Genomic DNA, 22,105 nt, shown 5'->3' on the forward strand with positions numbered 1-22,105 from the left:
GATCAGGTGATTCTGGTTCCTTTTTTCCTCTCTTTTTCAAAATGGATCAAATGTCAATGGTTCTATAATTTAGATCAGGTCACAGGTCAGAAATGAGACATAGATTTTAATAAAAGTAACTAATTAGAATAAACATGTTTGTAGGTAAGGAGTAAATCCTCCATCCACCTGAGGTTCTTGTCTCAAGGCTAATTCTTTCTAGAAGTAATGCTCTAGCATTCCCACAATTCATTGGTTTTCTTTTGGACACCACAGAGTGAGATTTTATTACCCTCAAATCAAGTTCCTGAGCTTATTAACCTTCTTGTTCTGTACTCTTTACAGAGAATATAGACATATTAACACGTTGCAAAGAACCAAACTCAACAAAATCACTTGTTTTTTGTTAATTTTCACACGTTTCTTCCCAAACTTTTTGTTGTTATTGTTGTTTTTATTTTTTATTTTTCTTCTAATGAACATTAAGTGAAGAAAAGAAACGAGACATATTTTGATAATGCAATTAATCTAGCAACTACTGTTGAATAGTCTGCCACTATACCAGTGTTGTCATGTAGAGTTTTTCCTGCCGGGCACTTAGGTTTTTCATTTGCTAAATGGAAATTCTGGAGGAAATCACAGGCACGTTACTTAGAGACAAGTAATTAATTTCTACAAGGAATTCCTAATGTCTGTGCTGACTTCTCCAAGGCATCACAAATAATCTTCTCAGAATCTTCAACTGATTCACACTCTTTTTAGGTGTTTCTGAATTTTCTCTCCCTGTAGTATCTTAGCCCAGGACTCTCACATCCCAGCCTGGGAGTGAGAAGAACAGTCCCATGTTCACTGCTGGTCAGGGCAGCTTGAGGATGCCCTTTGCATTGCAGAGATCCATCAGCATCTCACAGATGGGGCATGACCAGGGCTTCCTTCACCTTTCCCTTCCTGCTGCAGCTCAGGAGTCCCAGGTCAGACAATGCCAGTCTGACCCAGAGACACATCACAGCCAATATTTATTCTTCACCCCATACCATTTGGGAATACAACTACTTACCCACCCACGGCAATTGTAATCTGTTGCAAAGCTGCTTTTGTTTACAGTCACTGAAGGTCTACTCCTTATGTCAGCAATGTGCAGGTTTTTCCCTCTGTGAGATGCAAATATATTTCTAATAGCTGTTTGGCTAAAACCTCCACAGTTTTCACACTTCACCTCTTTATCTTCTCGCAGGCTACAGGCTCGGTCTCTTGAGCTTAACGACAGAATAAGCAGTTGCTGGATCATTACTTTCAGTGTCTTTCAGTGTTGTTATTCCTTTGCTAACTGAATCAATATTCTCTTTTATACTAAAAGAAATAATTCACAGAAACAATCATTGCATACAATTCATTTATCACTAAATCACAGGAATGACAGGTGAAAAGGCCTATTAACTTATCTACTCCATGTCAGTACAGCCTTTCTCCCTGTAGTATAATTACAAATGCATGTCGTCTCTCATTTTAAATTAATGTTTTCCTCTGCTTGTCTTGGAGTTAGAAACATAAGTCAAAATGTAGAAGTGGATGCTCCCCCAAAAAATATTATCTGGTATTTAAACATTATGAATACGATTTGACCTATTTGGCCAGTTAGCTACCACTGTAGCAATGCTGACATTAATACTGAATGTTTTCTTGTTTGATGTAGATCCAAGTAATTTGTATTGAGTCAGGATGGAAAATCAGATAGGTAAATTATCACATTTTTAGCAAAATTATTGAATGCAAATGAAGTCTTGGTTTCCTATTTGGCATTTTGTATAGTACATTTACAGTTTTTGCAGTTTTACCAAATGATGAGGCAGTATTATGCATGGATTGCAGAATGACTGTATAGTTTACAAAGATTATATGGTATTAACTTCTTCTTTTTCCAGGCAGTAGGACACCTCACATATGTTATTTGGACTTATGTTAAATATAGGCAGGAATTCAGTATTAATGACTACAGTCATTACATTGATATTGCCTAGCACTGAAGATTAAATGGTGTCTTTTTGGCAAGAAGGAAAGAACACTGAGCCAGCACTTTGGCAAAGTTGACAATGATTTACAGAAAAGTTGCCCTAAGTTCCATTTGGTTTCAATGCTTCTCTCCATTGGCTCTGAATGGTCACATTTGGATGAGACTGGATTGTAGCCTCCCCGACAGGCAAGATACAGGAGCTGAAACTTTTAAAAGAAGAGAGCAAGTAATTTCCCCAATGTCATGGAACAAGTTAGTTGAAGAACCAGGTCTTTCCTGGGTGTTAATTGATTTAATCGTGTTTGTCTCTGTGTGTTGCAGAGCACACCAGAGACTGAAGTGGCTGGCTTTGCTAGCTAACAGGACTAATTGATTCATTTTTCACTGCTCATTTAGGGCACAGTTTAGAGGTCTTTTCAACACTTTTCCAGTAGCATGAAAACAAAGCGTGTTTTGGGCTATAGCCCACAGTGTTAGGTTTCACACTCCAAAGAAAAGGTCAACATATTGGTAAGGTGAATCTCACCACCTTTTCAATTACAGGAGTGACAGTGACAAGAAGCCAAAAATAACCTACTATTAGGCATCTCTGAGAGTCAGCACTCTTTGATCTTAGCTATTGAATGGGCAAAGTTGAAGTCTGTAAGGAATGACAGTAGAGCTTAAAGCTAAATAAACAGAAAACCACTGTGAAGAGGTGCACTGATTCTAACAGGCTCTGCAATCAACTGCTCTCTGAAGTCTGCTTGAAACACTTCTGCCATCATCTCAGCTTCTGTTTTGCTGATTCATTTAGTGCATTTAGACTGTGATGCTTCTGGGAATGACATCAGTTACCTCAAAAATGGTGCTCATAGACTTTAGAGACAGCTACATCTACAGTTTCCTTTCCAGACTACTTGGTTTTATATAATTTAAAAGGAAAGGGCAGTGAAGGATTATTTTTATTAAATCTCTCCAGGGCTAGGACTTTGCAAAGGGAGCCTGGCAATGCCTATTCACTTGATATGCTGTGCTGAGTATGGAAAGCTCCAGCTTTGTCTCTTTATTGCAAACAGCCGGAGAAATTCCATCACTAGGCTGATTAGACAATTACTTTAAAGTCAACACTAAACAAATACTTTCCTGTAGCTAAGCCTAAAAAGTGGAAACAAATATTGCCTTACTTGACAAGTGCAGGAGTTTGTTATTGTCAATTGTAGTTGACCACAAGTTTAAAATTACTGTTTCCAGTAAACTAAAGAGTATTTTATTTCATTTTATTGATTGAAAAATCCAATTTAAACAGGGAAATTCTGCTACTGTGGCTTTGCTTGAAATGCTTCTTAAAACCACATTGCCTTATGAATATCTGGAGAAAGTAGATGGTTACTGAGATATTTCCAGCTTGATCATAAATGGTTTCAATTAGATATCATGAAGCAAATTAGAAGCGTAGAATCTATGTTCAGTTAGGGAACACTATATCCTTCACAAAGCATCCTAAAATTAACACATTAAATTATCCCTAATTGTATATTTGACCGAAGGAATAAGCCTCTTTTAATCAATCATTGACATGTTTTGCTTTGCAAAACAGTAGATTGATCAATGCAAACATTGGTATTTCAAGCTAAACTGTGATATATAATACTGTCATTCTAAGTTAGGAATTAGAATCAACTGCAATACTAGTAGAATGCCTGAGATCAAGAATTACTATTGCTGCTGGCATAATTTTTAAATGTGCTTAGTTTCTTATGGTAATACATTTTGCAATCAAAAGTAATTAGCCCAGAGATTGATTTCATGCATTATTATTCTGCTGACTTTACATGGATGTCTCTTTACTGGGATAGGAAACTCATTTCTCCTAATTCTGCCAATGGCTATTTTGGTTACATCTTCAATATGAATTTGGGGAAGACATAAGCATTATGTTTTGTTTGTTTGTTTGTTTTGTCACAATCTAAAAGTTTAACTATTTATTCTGCTCTTTGTATGTCAGACAGGAAGGACATGCTTTCACATTTTTCACTCTTTCTAGGTGTGAAAATGTCTGGGCTTTGTTCAGCATTTTCTTTCTTGATTTCTCAACATTAATAATCTACACATGTATAAAGCATAGAATTCACTGTCCCAATTCCTACTGTGTTCTTCTACGCCTGGTTTTATACCAAGTTTTCTGTAGACTTGTCATTACACTTCAAAAAAAGACCTGTCTCTGACAATTTATTTGGCAAGCCAAAGGATAATCTATGTTTTATGTCTTTGCAGTGTGCCAGCAAGGTGAATGGCGGTCTGTATACTACCACCAAAGATTATCCTGATGAAGCTGTCCATTTTGCCAGGAGTCATCCACTGATGTATCAGCCCATCAAGCCTGTTCATAAAAGACCAATACTAGTTAAAACAGATGGAAAGTACAATCTTAAACAAATAGCAGTGGACAGAGTGGAAGCTGAGGATGGACAATATGATGTTTTGTTCATTGGCACAGGTAAATTAAAGAAAGCAATGAAAACATTTGATTTAATAGGGTTTGCTGGTTTTGTTTTTGTTTTGTTTTGTTTTGTTTTGTTTTGTTTACCTCCAGGAGGAAGGAAATTAAGTTGTGTACAGTCCAGAAATAATAAATTAATACAACATTCCTTTTTAACAGTCTTTTTTTGCATGACTGTTCCAGTCTCCACCTTACAGGAGAGTTTAGTCATTTTAGACATGTGTTCCACTGTGCTGAAAACATTATATAGAAAAATAATGGTAGGAAAACATTTAAAAGACTAGGGAGAGAAACTTTAGTATGGGATTCAGCTTTTCATTTTTTATTTTTTCCAAGCAAGAAGCTTAAATTAAATTCCTGAACAACTGCCCTTATTTTAAAAACTTTAGAACACAATCAGGTACCTAAGTAAAATTTTGAGCTGAGACTTAAACTCTGAGAGAAACAGAGGTGATATGATTTTCAAAATATCAGTTCAAATTACTTGCTTTCTTCCAAAGTTTGTTTTCCCCAGTTCTGGACACCACAGCTGATACTGTCATAAAGAAATTGCCAACTTCCAGACTTGGGTTACACCACAGCTCATGGAAGGAAGGAGAAAATACTCAAGTTTCTTAAAAATAAACTGTTGGATATTTTCTGCTAAGTTTCCTTGTCTTTCTTTTGTGCTATTTTCATAAGATACATAGAGCTTGTTTGAAAAGAATTTTTTTAACATATACCAAACACACATTAATAAGGTAAAATATATCATAGAAGTGCCCTAACTCTAAGGAGCCAGAGAACGTTCTAATGGTACTTGAAAAATAAGAAAACTTAAGAAAATAAGAGGAAAGCCTGGAACTAGACAAGATTTTGGTCACATCTAATCTGTCTGGATAAAACCCAAGGATTCATACATTCACATTTTATCAGTTTAACAACGGTAGTGGTATCACAAATCATTTTGACCATTTTGTCGAGGAAAGCAGTTACAGTGAATTATTTTTTACTAATGAAATTCCTCTGATAAGCACATTTCAGTGCTGACAACATTCAAAGAAGCACGTTTGTAGAATAGCAAAGGGTTACTTATAGTAGTGCTGTTTTCTGAGCTTTCAAGTAGCCTCAGTAAATTCTCAGTATTAGACTTGGTGCAGTCCATAAAACATTTTGCCATGTGTCCCTTATTTCTCTACAGCAGATTTTATAATGGTGACTATATTTTTCATATTTTCCACTTGCATTTGTGATTGAGACATTGTCTCAAAATACTCTTGGACACAAGTCCTTTGCTTAGCAAAGTTGAATCCAGGGAGACAGAAGTGTGTGCTTTAGAGCTGTGCTGGACTGACACTCAGCAGCTGCTTAGTTTTCTCAAGATGTCTCATCTCAGGTGGCAAGAAATGCCTCCATAGCAATTTGGGCTTTAGAAACCATAAAACAATCCCTGCAATCTCTGTTCTGACAAAGGTCCCATCAAAAAACTTGGTGGTAGAATGTTAGAACGGGTTAATCTTGTTTTATCCAAGTCCAACACCTGCTGTATAACATTAGGAAACAGGGTCTTACAGCTGAACAGAAGTTTCCTTAGTGCAGCAGTGCACGTTAGAAAGGTCCATCAAAGACAAAGTCTGAACATGAGGGCTAACTTTCACGTGTCTGTCAGCAGGATTTGAAGAGGGACTTAGTTATGAAAATCAGAGCTCAGAATGCTATTTTTTTTTACTGTTCCATCACAAAATGGATGTCTTTGATTACATATTCTCTTTGAGAAGCAGCGTAAGACCTCAGTTTAATGGTTCCTCTTTATGTTTGCCCCTTGGATCTTTTGCTGAACATTTTTCCCAGTGCTTGTCTGCTTAATATGTCCCCTGTGAAGTAAAGGTGACTGATAACAACTGAAAAAATGAAGTTATATTTGCCATTGCTGATGACAGATTTTCAGAATAAGTAAACCAAGACTATGCTAATATTAGTCAGAAAGACAAAGTTGAAGTGGTGGAAGACAGAGTCAATTCATGTGTTTTAATTTCCTGCAATCGTCGTAGTGACAGAGACACTGATAAATCTAAACTCCCATGTGCCTTACACTTTTTGAATGTGCGGGGGTTTTTTGGTTCCTCTTCCTTGGATTAACACCTTCAGCTCAACAGCAGCTCAGTGTTTCCCTGGAGGTGGGGGAGAACTGTGGACAATGAACCCCTGAACGTTTTTATACTTTTGCCTGGAGGAATGGAGCTGCTGCCAGCAATTAAGGATAGTTAGGCCTTTCCTCACTAGTGTATAGACTCAGATCCTATAAAAAAAAATAAAACAAGCTTTACACTCTCTTGCCTTGATGGACTCGGCTTCTGCCTACTCTCACTTCTTTTTCTGAAATATGGTCATGCTCCTTAATCCTTTTGCAGCTGACCAAAGGGTTATGACCCAGCGTCTGAAAAATGCAAGTCAATTAATCAAATAGCTCAGGGATGTCTCAGTTGACTCCTATTTGCCAGGGACAAATTGTTATGTGTGTTTATTTTCTAAGAGTAAGAATCACAGCAAAACCAGCAATATGCAACTACCTGTACATATTTATAAATTTCTATCCATTATTAATTTGAAGAAGTCATGTAAGGTATTTGAAAACCATATGACTGTTTCCACCAATTTTAACCTTTAGTTTCATTTTGTTTTCTTTTCTTTTTAAAATTACTCCCAGATAATGGAATTGTGCTGAAAGTCATTACAATTTACAATCAAGAGACAGAATCAATGGAAGAAGTGATTCTTGAAGAGCTGCAAGTGTTCAAGGTGAACTGTGCTGTATACAAAGCTTATATTCAAGTTTTGAGTTTTCTGAAGAATTAAAATGTCTAAAAAATCTGATGATAGTCCAATATATAATAGATGTGTCCAATAAAGTTTCTAATGATCTAGTTATGTTATGACAGAAAATCTTCATTTTCAACTGAGGTTTTTCTGAGGTAGTGTTATAGCCCAAGTATTGAAGCATATTGCAGTAAACCAGGACTACTGTTTTTCTGTTTACATGCTTGGAGGTTGTAGGGTGACTTCTAATTAATTTTCCCTCATATCCAATGATATATTTCAAAGAATGTAACTGCATGCACAGAAAGGTGCCTACTACAATGCTGGAAGCTTAAATGAGGCCCAGATAAAAAATGCCCAATCCTCAGAAAGAGTGAATCAGTTAATCTGCCTTTACAGTGGTCAAACCTGAATCCTAATGAGGCAAAACTCCAGTCTGTTTAAAAATAACCCATGAATAAAGCTCAGCATTTGGTACATGACAAAGCTAATATAATAACATTCTCATAGTGAGTATTCACATCACATCACATTAGTCACATAAAATAGGAGGCTAACCTACTTGCAACTGTTGGGAAAAATCTAACATCCAAATTTAGATATTTAAATCTGGTACCTGCATTAAGGCAGTGTAACTATTGACTTGTCTGAGGGGAAAATCACAGAAAATACCCCTCTTGATAAAGCTGATTTTCAATAGACCTTTTAGGGGATATGTCTTACCATTGCTCCAGGAAATCTGAGCAGAGGGCAGAGAGGACAATGGTAAAAGAAGGAATTCCTGCTATTTTTATCTTATCTTCAATGAATGTTTTGTTATGAAGCACACTCCACTTATCACTCTCAAGTAGGACAAAAGAGATTCGGTGGTGGCAAGAGCTAATGCAATGTTTGACAGGGAAATTGTAGTGTTCCTGTGGCTGGGATAATCCTGAATTAAGTGTTGGCTGGTTGTTTCTAAATAAACTCTTTAAAAGTAATATTTCTGAAAGTCAAAACTTCCTCACATCTTTCTACAGCATAGGAAAGCTGAATATAATAATTAATCATCAGCACTATTTTACCTAATTTATTATCATAGCATAAAGATATTATTTTTTTCTAAGCAAGGAAATATTTCCCTTTTTTCTAGGTGCCAGTTCCCATTATTTCTATGGAAATCTCTTCAAAAAGGGTAAGTATTTGACAAATTTAAAAACTGAAGATTGTGTCTCAAATCTAATGAACTTATAAACTTTATAGAGATAGATAGATAGATAGATAGATAGATAGATAGATAGATAGATAGATAGATAGATGTTAAGTCTCCTTAGTTCACACTACCATTTATATCAAAGCAACTGAAACCAAATCTGTTTCATGAGTTAACTGGCATAGTAATCACAGTAGGTATTAGCTTGGTGGATGTGGCATCTCACAGAAAAGTTCCTCTCTGATAAATACAGACAGACTTCAGCCCCATGGGGACATCAGCGCAAAAAGAATGTTGATGGCTTTCCAACATATTCAGCTGCACATGAAAGGCAAGGCTGTTTGGATCTGACTCCCTTTTGAGTTTCTGCTAATATAAACACCCAATTCATGACTCTTGTAGGTAGATTCTCATCTGTACCATATCATAGATATCTGGAACATACAATCATGTCATCTCAGAATGGAGTCATTATAAATATTCCAGAATGGCTATATTTAATATATCTTAGACATCTGGCACAAGATAGGTGCACATAAAGAGAATGAAACACAAACGACAAAGAATGGCAACTGCATTAATTGGAGGTGTGAGTGTGCCCCAAAAGATCATTTTAGTTTTGTTGTCTAGTCAACTTACATTATTTCTGTAGATAATGCAGAAAGCCAAACTCCTCTTATGGTGATTCAGAGGAGGATTTTAGGGGTAAGTATTCTTAATTATTTCCTGGATCAATCTATTTATTTTCTTTCCAGGGACTATGAAAACTGCTCTGGAGACTAGATTGTTTAACAATGCACCTAAGTGATTATTTGGAGAAAGACCTCAGTGTCATTTAAGATATTTGCCTCACATTTAGCTCTCAGTGAAATGTCACAGTAAAGGCTGTGTTGAAAGAGTAAAAAGGAGATAATATATAAAACATGAAGTAGTCTTCCTCCATTACATCCAACTCTCAAAAGGACTGCTAACTCTACTAAGTCAAAAAAATATCTGGAAAATCTGGAGAGAATTCTAAAAGGGACACCAACGCAATCCAGTGGTTGAAGTATAAATCTTCTTGTGAGAAGTTAAAGTAGCTTAACTTTTTCAAGATATCAAAGAAAAGACAGGGAGAACAGGATAGACGGATATAGAATTCTACTGAATAAAGTGACTTCCTCGTGTATGAGTATATGGATTCTTGAACACTGATGACAAATAAATATCAGCTTAAATAATCCAGTTCAGCTTGTTGAATGTAGGCAAACTTAATCTTGAAATAGGGTGCAATTTTCTGACACTTAGGACAGTTAAATGTTGGAATACTTGTTAGGGACGGGTCGGCTGCCAGTCATTTTGTCTTTAAAATGAGCAGAAGTATACCTTGAGTTTATGTGAAAAAAAGTTATATAGCTCAATTGTTTTGGCTGGTCTCTTTTGACCTTGGAGTTAGTGAGCTTGCAGAGACTTCCTTGCTAGCTTTGTCTCAATATCCTTATAACACTAACCAGTCTTCACTAAGTCAGTGGTAAAATAAAATATCATGTTTCAGGGATGAGCTAGTTATCTGCAGAGGCTTGGGAGGAATGTTCTTCTTTGATGTTCAATTGGCTAGATATCGGTTGCTTTTTGCCCTCCTCTGATGAACCAAGACTTAGAGTAGTCTTTACCCCTGCTAAAAGATGAAAGAGAAAATCCCATCTCATATGTCTCATTGAAAGTGTTGCTCATGTCTTCTGGGAAAATCACACTGCAGCTTTTGCAGGCAAGAAAGATCTCCCCTCAAACAAGGATCCAAGAATTCTTCTTCATTCTGGTTGGCAAATTGGGTTCCTGCTACTATCATCTGGTTTATCTCAGCTGGAAAAGTCTTCAGACATTGCTGTTACCAGCCTCTCGTGGTCTCTTGCACTAGCATTTCTGAAAGTTAAATTTCTGTGATCTAAACAGATATTGGAGGTGTAATTAGGAACGAGAATGAACTATCTGGATTAAATTTCTTGTTTTGTGATAGGTAAACCAGATTAAATGAGCTGCCAGTATTTTTCACTTTTAAAATATTTTTAAAACATTTTGAAAGCTTGGTCTAAGATTGCCAATTATGGACTAAGTTTGGCCATTAGGATAAGCAGATCTTAGGTGTTCATTAGGAATCCTTTTTCTGACTGCTAAAACCATGGAAGTGAGCTGTGCATAAATAGTTTCTATTGCAGCACACAGTGCATATTTCTGTTTTCAGATCTTTTACATTCACCAGAAACAAGACTTTTTTTTCAAATCCCTGTAAATTCAAGCCATTCTCTTCTGAATTTATGTCAGCATCTCATGAATTAGATTGGTCATCTTTCATTTGAGTTGAAAAGAATATTTATGTGAACTCAGAAGATGCAAATAGTCTTAACACTAATGCTGAACAAAACCCCAAAACCCTACTACATAAATATTAAAGAAGTAGATCATGACTGGTTAATTTATAAGGAAAGACTGCACAGCACCAGGAAAATAAAAAAATAAAATAAAATAAAATAAAATAAAATAAAATAAAATAAAATAAAATAAAATAAAATAAAATAAAATAAAATAAAATAAAAATAACCCAAAAAGCAACAAAACCACAACCAACAAACAAACACTACCTCATGTGCACTAAGGGATAATACAGATTGTAGTACTACTGTGTACTACTGTGCATGTGTATATGTGACCATATTGTAACTAACCCCATCAAGAGTTAAATTTACCTGATAGCTCCCATTTTAAGATTGACGTTGCTTCTAACTTTTGCAAATTTGAGCTGCTTTGTTTAAGTTCTTACATGTCAAGTGTTTTTTGCAGATTAGTTAGGTGACAGAGAAGTTTTAAAAGAGAGGCTTTGGAAACTACCTTGAGGAAGAAAAAGAAACTTAAAACCCTGCCTATTCAAACACAAAGCTTACAAAAGCTGAAACTTCAGAAGCAAGGAAATGCCAAAATAAACTTGTTCATTTTACATTCTTTCTGTTCCTCTGTGCTCATGCAGGAGAGTTTAGTCTGTAATCAGATATTTTCCTACAGAGCAACTCTGCCTCCCTCAGGGCACAGGCTGGATGCACAACTGGCAAGCGACACCGAAGCTAACATTTTTTAATAACTCCACTGATAACAGAAGTTTTAGTGGAAGTTCTAGGGATTTAATTATATTGGGTGTATTTTTTCCAGCAACAGCTCTATGTTGGATCTGAGTCAGTCATAGCACAAGTGAAGTTCCACCAGTGTGACATGTATGGCACCGCCTGTGCCGACTGCTGCCTCGCTCGAGATCCGTACTGCGCCTGGGATGGAATCTCCTGCTCCCGGTACTATCCCACAGGAATGCAGGCAAAGAGGTGAGAACTGCTGCTTTCCATCATATCCTTTTTGCAAAGTGCTTGCATGAAGAGTTCCTACTGCAACACAAAGTACTTCATATTTCTTCCTTGTAAAAATAACTGAGCAGTGAGAAGATATGTTAGCTGCTAATTTATTAGTGCAGCCTTAGGGAACTGCAAAGGAGACAACTTGACAGGATGGAACAAACTGCAGTACCAGGAATATGTTTATGCAAGAAGCAAATTCACTTAGTAATTGTTTGCAATAAGTCTTAAACAAACCTCAGTTTCCTTATATATCTTTCAGTGTGCAGAGAAAAGATCCTTTACAACATCAGAGACCTGCTTTGGTACTATTACACAGCAAATATATACTCTGCAATAACATATACAACACGATTTGAAGAAAAAAAGCTAAGAAGAGTCTGTGTTAATAGACAAATACTTTCACCAGTCAAAATCAACCAGAGTATCTGCAAAAGCTAAAGTTAGGCTTAGGCTTTCTCTAGTGAATGTACAAAACCAAGTTAGTCTAGTGGTCAGTTCAAAGCACAAACCTCATTCAGGTGCTTCAGTTCTTCCCTTGGGAAGAATTCTTTCCATCACCAGTCACTTATTCATGTCTCCTGGCCTTCACTCTTTTGTGCAGTAATTTCTCATGTACCTGTGCTCTTCCCTTCCCTCTCAAACCAAGGTTCTCCAGTACAGCTATACAGCTACTTGATCAAGCATCTAGAATGTGCACATTTTAATCCAGACTTTTTCACGAGACTTTGAATCAGTTTTGCCACTAGAGAGAGCAATTTCTAGCTTTAGTTGGCAAAACTTTCGTAATGATGTATAATTCAAATTATTTCTGTGGCTTTTTTATAATCACTGCTTCGGCAAATATATGCTTGTATGTATTAGAACTACATGGACTGCAAGAACTAGAATGAATTGAGTAACTTCTGCAGACAGTTTTGAAAACCAGTAGAGATGGTTCAGTAAAAATGAAGTTATAGTACACAAACTGATTATTGTTTCTCAACAAAAGTCAGGAAAGTGAGATTTCTATTTATTTATTTATTTTTGTTCTCCACATTTTATCTTTCCATGAACCCAGACACACTCAAACAATTGCACTTCTGACTTTAGCCAGGCACAACAGACATTTCTTTGGATTTTTCTAAAAGATAACGAACACGATCATGTTACACTGTGTAACAAGACTTTTGGGTAAGGCACCTTAAAACATAAAAATGAGAAATACAGCCAATGACTCAGCATATTTAAGATTGTCTTGCACTTACTACACTAAGGCATAGGTTAAACCAAGCAGGAAATCTATACCATTTTCCAAGCAGGATTGCATAGTCTTCTCATACCTCTTGCAAACAGGCCTAAGGGAGGAAGTGGGCTCTGATTGTCTGCTCAGTGTGAGAAGACTCTGGTTAAAACTTTCAGGCCCCATATTAAGAAAGGTGAGCAGTTATATAGTGGTTCAGGGAGATTAATTTCCCACAATCCAAGTAGAAATTGGATTATTGTAATTATAGAGTGTATTGGTTACTCATCTAATGATGTAAATGTCATTTGGAGAAGGAAGGGTGTGCAAAAATTTTCCTACCAGCCTACTAGGACTGTATCAGCATTTACGTTGTTCTGTAGGCTATTTATTGTCTAAGAAAAGATAAGAAAAACTCACAAGGTCCTGAACTCTGTTGTACATTTTTAGCATATTTCTCAGCTAAGACAGTGTCCAGAGTAGCAACCTTTAAGTCCCCTGAAACACACATTTATCCAGGGTTGAGTGATATGGGCAGCACCCCAGGCACCTCCCCGTGTCTTAACTCCCCACCATTCAGCAGGTCAGTCTCTAAAAGAAGAAAATACTGCTGTTATCATACTTCTTCTCTTAAGATAAGCACTGCAATGGTGGTGTGGGATTTGCACTCAACTGAATGTTCTTGATGCCTGCAAAACTAGTTTTACATATAAGAGTTTGGGGAAGAGCCAAAAAAGAACCAATAATGTTGAAAGTGATGGATGGAATTTTCTTTGTCCACTTTAGCTCATAGCTGAATCTCGGAGCATTTTAAACTTGTGAGTTTACACTAACTGTGTGTTACATGGAGAGGCAGGGAGAACTACTCAGGACACACATACAGGAGTTGTTTTAAGTTGTCTCCCACTGGGTTACAGGTAGAGAGTGTTGCTGGAAAAAGTAAGTCTCAGTAGACAGCGTGGATTTTTCTGATACTAAGCAAACCTGAGCAGGCGATAATCTTGACATGGCTGCTCTGGGTTCCAGATACAAGTAATGCTATGTCACAGAGCATACACATCTTAGTTTGGCCTTGTCTCAAGGCTTCTGCTCAAGTTGTACAGGGTAGTATACCTAATGTGAGTACAAGGGGCATTGGAGAGCACTTGTTCCCCTCACTCCTGGCAGCCATCCCTTCATCAGGACTTCTGGAGCTGTGCCTTATATTACAGCACAGCTTGAGATGTTTTTAATACCACCTCTATCTGCTCCAATGTGACCGTCATACAGTATCTTTAGGTGGGCTTTTGACTTGTAAGAGCAGCCCTGTTAGTGCAGTAAGAGCATTGCTAAAAGCTCTATTTTTAATTCCAGTCCTACTGGTAATGAGTTGAATGAGACCAGGGATGTACAATGTGTCCTCCCCACTTTGACTCAAATGCTCTTTGCTTTAGATCCTGATGCCTCCAAGGTATGACAAGTGTTTAGAGAAGCATGAAAAATAAAAGCTGTAAACTAAAGGATGTACAGGATATAGAGAGAACTGCAGCATAAATACAAAAAATCCTCTGCTTGACAGTTGGTATTAATTTGTTGAATTTTGAAAGCTTATAATTCCTTGTAAATGCATAGCCTTGATAATTATTTCAATATGGAATTTAATTAAGGACAAATGAAAACCAAGATCAAAATCCCATATTTTGAGGCTGGCAGTGCAGCATGCTACAATGTCGTGGTAGTTACAGGTGTATGGCTTCTGCATACTGCAAATACCTAAGATGCCAGAAGGAAATCATATTGCACTCAACTTCCAAGAATTACGTTTGAGAAAGCAGAGAGGTCCAAGACTTAAAGAAATGCTTTAGTTCACTGTTACCTCAGCAATCTGGTTTAGGCAATTTTAATTTTAATCTAAAAAAGCACTAAATTCTGCAAGTGAGATTCTTTTCTGTGCCAGCTCACTGTCCAGGCTGGAAAAGGACTGAAGTAATTTTAAAATGTCTTTCAGCTTGGATAGGTCTGGCAACCTAGCATTCTTTAGCTAATTTTAGGAAGCTGACGGTTGCCATCCTGACTCTTTCTCTCTGGCCTCTTTCTCCACCACCCACTCACCCCAGCAAACACACAAACATATGCTTTGTGTCTAATGATTACCAAGGAGCTTAGAAGAGGTGTTCTGTTCGTTTTTGTGGGGTTTTTTTTTTGTGTGTGTGTTTTGTTTTTGGTTTTGTTTTGTTTTGTTTTGTTTTGTTTTGTTTTGTTTTGTTTTTTTAACTTATTTTCAAGCCTCTCCAAGCCTCCTGCCTTACCAGCTGCCTGTCTACCATCGGGTGTCTGGGCTGGAGGGGCATGGTGGAGCTGTAGTGACAGCAGCTGACCACCAGGGGGCGCAAAAGAGCGCGGTGGGGCAGGGCAAGGTGGGGGGCAGTTGAGGGGCTGCCTTCACCTGGAAGCTCCAGGCTGGTGCCAACCCAAACCTCACTCAGCTATAATATTTCTTTTAGCAAGCCCAAACTCATCCCACTGATTTACTCATTCAAACCACAGTGATGCTTTTTCTCCCTGAGACTTTTTGGCTTTGTGTCATCTATCCCTGAGAAATAACAAGGAAGCGTGAGAAGGATGGCAATGATGATGATGATGACGACTGTATTGCTTTCCTGCAGATCATTTTTACTAAGATCCTGAAAGTACAGACTTACAGACTGAAATCCAAATTCATGGAGTTACAGATTACAAAAGACACTTCAATATATTCAGTACAATTGCTAGTCACTGAAAATTGTTCCTTATAATAGTTTACTTCAGAAATTGTCTGGTACTTTATTATTCATGGAATTCTGAATGAAATGTTTACTAAGAAAAAGTAACAAATACCAGGTTTATGTCAGTATTTATTAAATACCTTTATCTTCCACCATTTCTCTTTCAGCAACTCTCACCATTTTTAACTCATCTTCAAGAAAGTAGCAAGGGAAGGCACAAGAAAATGTACCTTCCCCAGTCTTCACACTCACAACAGCAAAATTCCATCAAATAAACATTTCTATTTCTTGAATGGTTCTAACAACTGGAGAAACATCCTGTCTTACAGGACTAGGATTTTTTTAGCTCTACAATGATCTTCAGGAACTGAAGAGTAAATAGTGCATGCCTGCTAACTGACCTCTTCCTGCTAGATAGGGCTACTGGCCCTGGCAGCAGTGGGGTTTTCTTGTTTGCATTTTTCAAGGCTAAGGCCTATAGTATTTATGTATATTTTTTTGCAGGAGAATGTCTCTTCTGAATAATCTGTATATACAGATATGCAAAGCTGGTGCCAGCATTATTCAGCACTGACACTTCACAGAGTTATCAGTAAGCATGGCTGCCACATCCATACATAACAATGAGAACTCCCAGGGCATGCTAAAGCCCTGTTGCTATCTCAGAATCTCAGTCTCCATTTGATAACATGCCTGTATTTTTAGCACTAAAAGACCCAACTTAGTCCCCACTGAATTTGCAGATTCCCCTGAAACAGTGGCAAACATTGGTGCTGCTAGTCTAAATATCAGTAAAGGTTAAAGCTGTCCTGTTTGTCCACCAGCACCACTGGATCAGAATTCCATATGGAAAAAAACAGTTGCTGTATACCACCAGTTTAGAAATGTGATGAGTAACATCAATGGGCAAGATCTTTAACTAGTATAAATCTATACATTTTCAATAAATTGCATTTGTGCCAAATAAAAATACTGCCTTTTGTGCTCACATACCTCTGGAGAAAAGTATTATTTAAGTGGCAAATGCAAAGAGTAACAGAACTGCTTGGCTTTGCTTATTTCTATCATATATGATTTATACTGTGCACATACTTGCTGTGTAAGATTTGCTGCATTGCATATTTCTCTTAATCTGTTATGTATGGCATTGATAATACTGTATAGAATTGTTCTTTTTGCAAATATAGGAAAGGTATCTTATTAGTATAAATTAATTTCAGGTTGTTGGAAACATGACATCTGGCAAGATATGGCATTCCAATAAGCTCTTTCATTTCCTTAGTAAGGAATCTTAATTTTATTTTTCAGGACACTCAGGTAAAAAAATCGCCATATAAAAGCACAGTTCTTCTGGGAATGCGCTATACAATTACAGTTTTCATTATTTTTCTGTAAATGTGCATAAAAACCTCAAAACCTAAAACTCACAACAGTTTTTCTTTCAAAAACAATTGCATTATTGCCAGGTCACAGCCAGGGCTGCCTGATTCTGACCACAGTTCTTCCATCAGCTCAGTTTCTAGGCATGGGCAAGTCATGTCTGTGTCTGTTTTCCTATTGAGAAAAATAAGCTTAACAACTGTCTGCTACACAGTTGTAATTTGTAATAAAATGAAGTATTTACTCTGCACTGAAATATACTCTGAAAAAAAAAAAAAAAAAGCAAAGTATAACCTAACCTGAGAACTACCATTAATGTACATGGCAAAATGTTCTAACTTAAAAAAGGAAATTTCCTTGGCTGCTGGAGAGAGAACCCAAAGACAGGCTAAAGGTCACTTTGACTCTTCTTAGCACTGAATGTTGCCCAGTTAATTCAGAGGATGTTGGTTTAGTATTTGTAACATCAATGTGGTTATATATAAACTGGACATGTAGTTGTACCTCTTCCCCAGACAAGTCTGTTTCTTTTCTTCAGATCTGTGATTTCCAATGAGTACAGAGAAAAGACAAATGCATAAATGAGTACTTCTCAGAACAATGCTAAATTTTTCAGAATCAAGATTTAGGTCTTTATGTTTTTAATGAACGCCACTTTAGCATAAACTCAACAATCTGTAAGTGAAACGTGTTATCTCAAACAATTTCATTTTTTCCTCTCCAGACGTTTCCGCAGACAAGATGTTCGACATGGAAATGCAGCACAGCAGTGCTTTGGCCAGCAGTTCATTGGTAATCTACTCACACATTTACAAATTGCTAGCAAATGCCTGGAGCAGAGCAAGGAGTTTTTGCCAAGAGTATGAGCCAGACCATGATCTCACCTGAGTTTTTGTACTCGCATATTCCTAGAATAAATTATAAGATTAACGGGGACAAACACATGTCATCTAAGTCTAAGAATTACTCTGTTTCCGTGGCAGGTCAGGTTCATGCCATAGTCTTCACATAGTCCTGCAGCCCTATCATTCAGACTAGGGATGTGGCTAATGCATCTCAAGGGCTTCCAGTGGAAACGTGAGTGGGAAGATGAGGCAGAGATGGGAAATAACAGGGGTGCATCCTGAAATATGTATGAAATACTGCCAGGATGCTCAGCCAGAAGTGACAATTGACAGAGCTCCCTAGCACAGACATAGGCAATGACATTTCAGAACACAAATGTGTATTTATGATCGTTATCCAGCTTAGTTCTTAAAAATGACACATTAATGTGTCTAATGATGTTGTCCAAGCCTTGGGAAGTGAAGAATTCAAACACTGATATTGATAATGGCAAAGCAGACAGCAAAGAGTTGCCTGGACATCCTCAGTATTTTCTAGGATAACATCCAATACATTTCTAGAACAACAACAACAAATTAAATATAAAAGCTTATTTTAGCCAGACAGCCAAGATATTTTAAGTATTAAATATTAGATAGATATTTTACCACAGAAAGCTTCCTTAAAATTGGAGTCCATTGGAAGATACAATAGATTTTGGAAAAGTGTATCCCAATACGAAGTATTAATTGCATAGTAAGTTTGAAATACAACAGAGAAATCACAACAATATCCGACCCTGTATTTTTTAGGGTATAAAATTGATTGGTGTCAATAATATTTCTCACTACTGTGGAATAAGATGATTTCATTAATTATGCAGTAGGTCTCCTCCAGTGTAATATCTAGCCTATCTTCCTCCAGATTTTTGTTGGATGGAAAAGCAGAATTGAGTTTTGATTAATGTAATTCATCTTGTTTTTATTAGCACCCTTGGGTCAAACTTACACATTCATTTTACATGTGTATAACATGGATAGATACAATGTTTGCTAGAGTACTTATAGTTTTTAAGATTTTCATGTTGCTCTCATTTGTATCCCTAAAATATTTAATTAGTTATTATAGTTAAACATGTATGGAATCCTCCTGTTTCACTGACTGAAAATGAAATAGATGAACTATTAATAAGAATCAGGCACAAGCAATTAACAGTGTGAAAGGCTGACATCTGTTTCTATACATAAAACCTTAGCTGAATCATGGCAAAATTTGATCCATTTGTCTTATGGCCAGATCCTATGCAAGTCTTGAGATGATGGGAAAATACACATAGCAGGTCAGATCTTCACCAGACACTACTTTTCAGTCACTATCTGGTTGGATCTGAATTAAACTTCACTCTTAAAAATAAATATACCCTGAATATGGAGTGTAACAACTATTGACAGTAACATGTATTTTTAAAATATTTCTTTTTCTTCCAGGTGAAGTCCTGGAGAAGACTGAGGAGAGACTTGTTTATGGAATAGAGTACAACAGTACCCTTCTGGAGTGCACCCCTCGGACCTTACAAGCAAAAGTAATCTGGTTTGTCCAGCGAGCACATGAATCCAAGAAAGAAGAGGTAAATATTCTTATAGCCTAGCCTTTGAACTAAAAGAGCCCATGGTAAGAATATTACATCTTCACTGAAAGGCCTGTCATCTGTTGCTGAAATGCATATGGATGTAAGGGAAAATCATTATGTTCATCTGCTCTCTTGAATTAACAGACTTAAGAATTTCATCTGGTCTTTGCATTCAGCATCTTGAACACTGATATTAGAAATCTAGCAAAATTTGGTTTAAGACCTCAGTACAAAAAAGAATCCAGCACTTCTCTTGGTATGCTATTGCAAAGGTGAAATGTCTATGTATTACTCCCAATGGTAGTCTAGTTTAATATCTACTCTTTCTTGCTTCCTCACCCATTACATTACACAACCTTCTGAAAATGGGTGTTGTTGGATTCCCTTCCTCTTTTACATATATTTCCCTATTATGGAAAGTCCTTCATAAGTATACTATATTTATTCCTCAATACCTCTCTGACATACATCAGTGTATCTATCCCCACTTATCTGAGGTTAAATGTAGACGTTTATAACAAAGAGTTCCATGCAGGACCAAGTCAATGTAGGCTACATTTGAAATCAAACTGGCTGGTGTTGCAGTTGTATCACCTCATGCTAAAATAGACAGCTTCATTTGGTCAGGTGAATAATGAATACAAAAACAGCCAAGGATGCCACATTTTGCTTTAAATATCTAAAAATATGCAATATGAATGCCATCCCCACTTCAGGCACTTTTTTGCCTGAAGTTTTGTCTAAGTCCCAAATCTCTGCATGGTTTTTCACATTTGGTATTTCCTCATGTATTTAGCTGGAAGATCCCTATCTATGCATAATCGTTCTTACAGTAGGTCTATTAATCAGGTCTTTCACAAAAGGTTGTGAAGTGTGACGGGGAGGATGTTTTGTTATATATGTATCCCATTTGACTCAGTAGTTCAGATACTGAATGTCAATAGTGTAAATTTGAACAGGCTCTAACCTTCCAGTATGTCTTTATACTACTAGGATGAATTAATTTTAATTTTTCATTCTGAAACCTATTCAATTTATTAATGAATATTTATATAGTCATTAGAAAAAAGACAAATAAAAGCAGAGAGCAGTAGAATCATAGAGTCACAGAATCACACGATAGTTTGCGTTGGAAAAGACCTTTAATGATCATCTAGTCCAAGCCCCTTGCCATGGGCAGGAACATCTAGATCAGGTTGTTCAAACCCCCATCCAGCCTGACCTAGAATTCTTCCAATGATAGGACATCCACAGCTTCTCTGGGCAACCCATTCCAGTGCCTCACCACCCTCATTGTAAAAAATTTCTTCTTTACGTTGAATCTAAATCTATCCTTTTTCAGTTTAAAATCATTGCTCTTTGTCAGACCACTGCAGGACATGGAAAAAAAATCTCAGTGTTTTTTTTATAAACCCCCTTTATATAGTGAAAGGCCATGATAAAGTCTTCCTAGAGACTTCTCTTCTCCATCCTGAAAAAAACACATCTCTCTCAGCCTTTCTTCACAGGAGAGGTGTTTCAGCCTTCTGGTCATTTTCGTGGCCTCCCCCGGAACCCACTATTAACAGGTCCACATCTTTCTTGTACTCGGGACAACAAATCTGGATTCGGTACTCCAGGCAGGGCCTCATAAGAGCAGAGTAGAGAGGGAGAATCACCCCCCTTGGCTTGCTGACCACGCTTCTTGTGATACGGTTGGCTTTCTGGGTTGTGAGCACACACTGCCAGCTCATGTCAAATTTTACATCCACCATTATCCCTGAGTCCTTTTCTGCAGGGCTGTTCTCAATCTACTCATCACCAGTACTTCTCTTCTGCTTAATATTCAGCACCTTACTGTTCAGTGCAAAGATGGGGATTGCATTCTCCTGAGCACTTCTGCTGGCTGGATTAGACAGCTCAGCACTCCCTGCTTGCTCGCATCTGCAAATGATTCGTAGTTAATAGCCTAGCTCTCAGCAGCTGTAGGGGGAACTCAAACACCAAACTGAGAACTTAGGTGTTAAGACTGAAATGGCCCTGCAGTTAGATATATGAATATCTATGAGTGTTGCCTCAAAAACTTTTGTCGACGTGTAAGAGCATTCACAGGGACAGTTATTGCAGGTCAGCTGGCAAATGCCCATTTGTTTTCCATTCAGTAGTTTATTTGCATGTTTCAACCTTATTTCCCTCTGTGATTTAGCCACAAGTGACTAATCCATGCTGGGAAAACAGGAAACTATCTGCTCTGCTGTCTGTTCCACCATGCTTGCCAGATTCTCTAGACTACTTTCCTTTCACAGCTCAACCTCTAATTCAAGTAACTGGTTTTGTTATTTTGAAACTGATGTAGAGTAATGTGAATCTTCCTCTCAAAACATAATATTGTATTCATGAGAGTGCATTTCAGAAACAATTGCACTGATTTAATGTAATAGTAAAGGCATGTGCCCTATGACTGCATCAATTTGCTTTTCAGGTGAAGACA

At 37.2% G+C, this 22,105-nt stretch overlaps 1 protein-coding gene across 1 annotated transcript in view; it reads left to right on the forward strand.

Annotated features, from left to right (window-relative positions):
* The window catches only part of SEMA3E (semaphorin 3E), a gene marked incomplete at its 3' end in the record, with an annotated part of 162,731 nt that overhangs the window by 45,490 nt on the left and 95,136 nt on the right, over positions 1-22,105 (forward strand). The window contains exons 10-15 of the mRNA XM_082074888.1: positions 4,247-4,469; positions 7,159-7,250; positions 8,401-8,442; positions 11,641-11,807; positions 17,905-17,972; positions 19,493-19,632. Of these exons, the coding sequence (XP_081931014.1) occupies positions 4,247-4,469; positions 7,159-7,250; positions 8,401-8,442; positions 11,641-11,807; positions 17,905-17,972; positions 19,493-19,632 (732 nt within the window). The remainder of the gene's footprint in view (positions 1-4,246; positions 4,470-7,158; positions 7,251-8,400; positions 8,443-11,640; positions 11,808-17,904; positions 17,973-19,492; positions 19,633-22,105) is intronic.

Source organism: Streptopelia decaocto, assembly GCF_964273445.1.
Source record: "Streptopelia decaocto genome assembly, chromosome: 1".
NCBI classification, from domain to species: Eukaryota; Metazoa; Chordata; class Aves; order Columbiformes; family Columbidae; genus Streptopelia; species Streptopelia decaocto.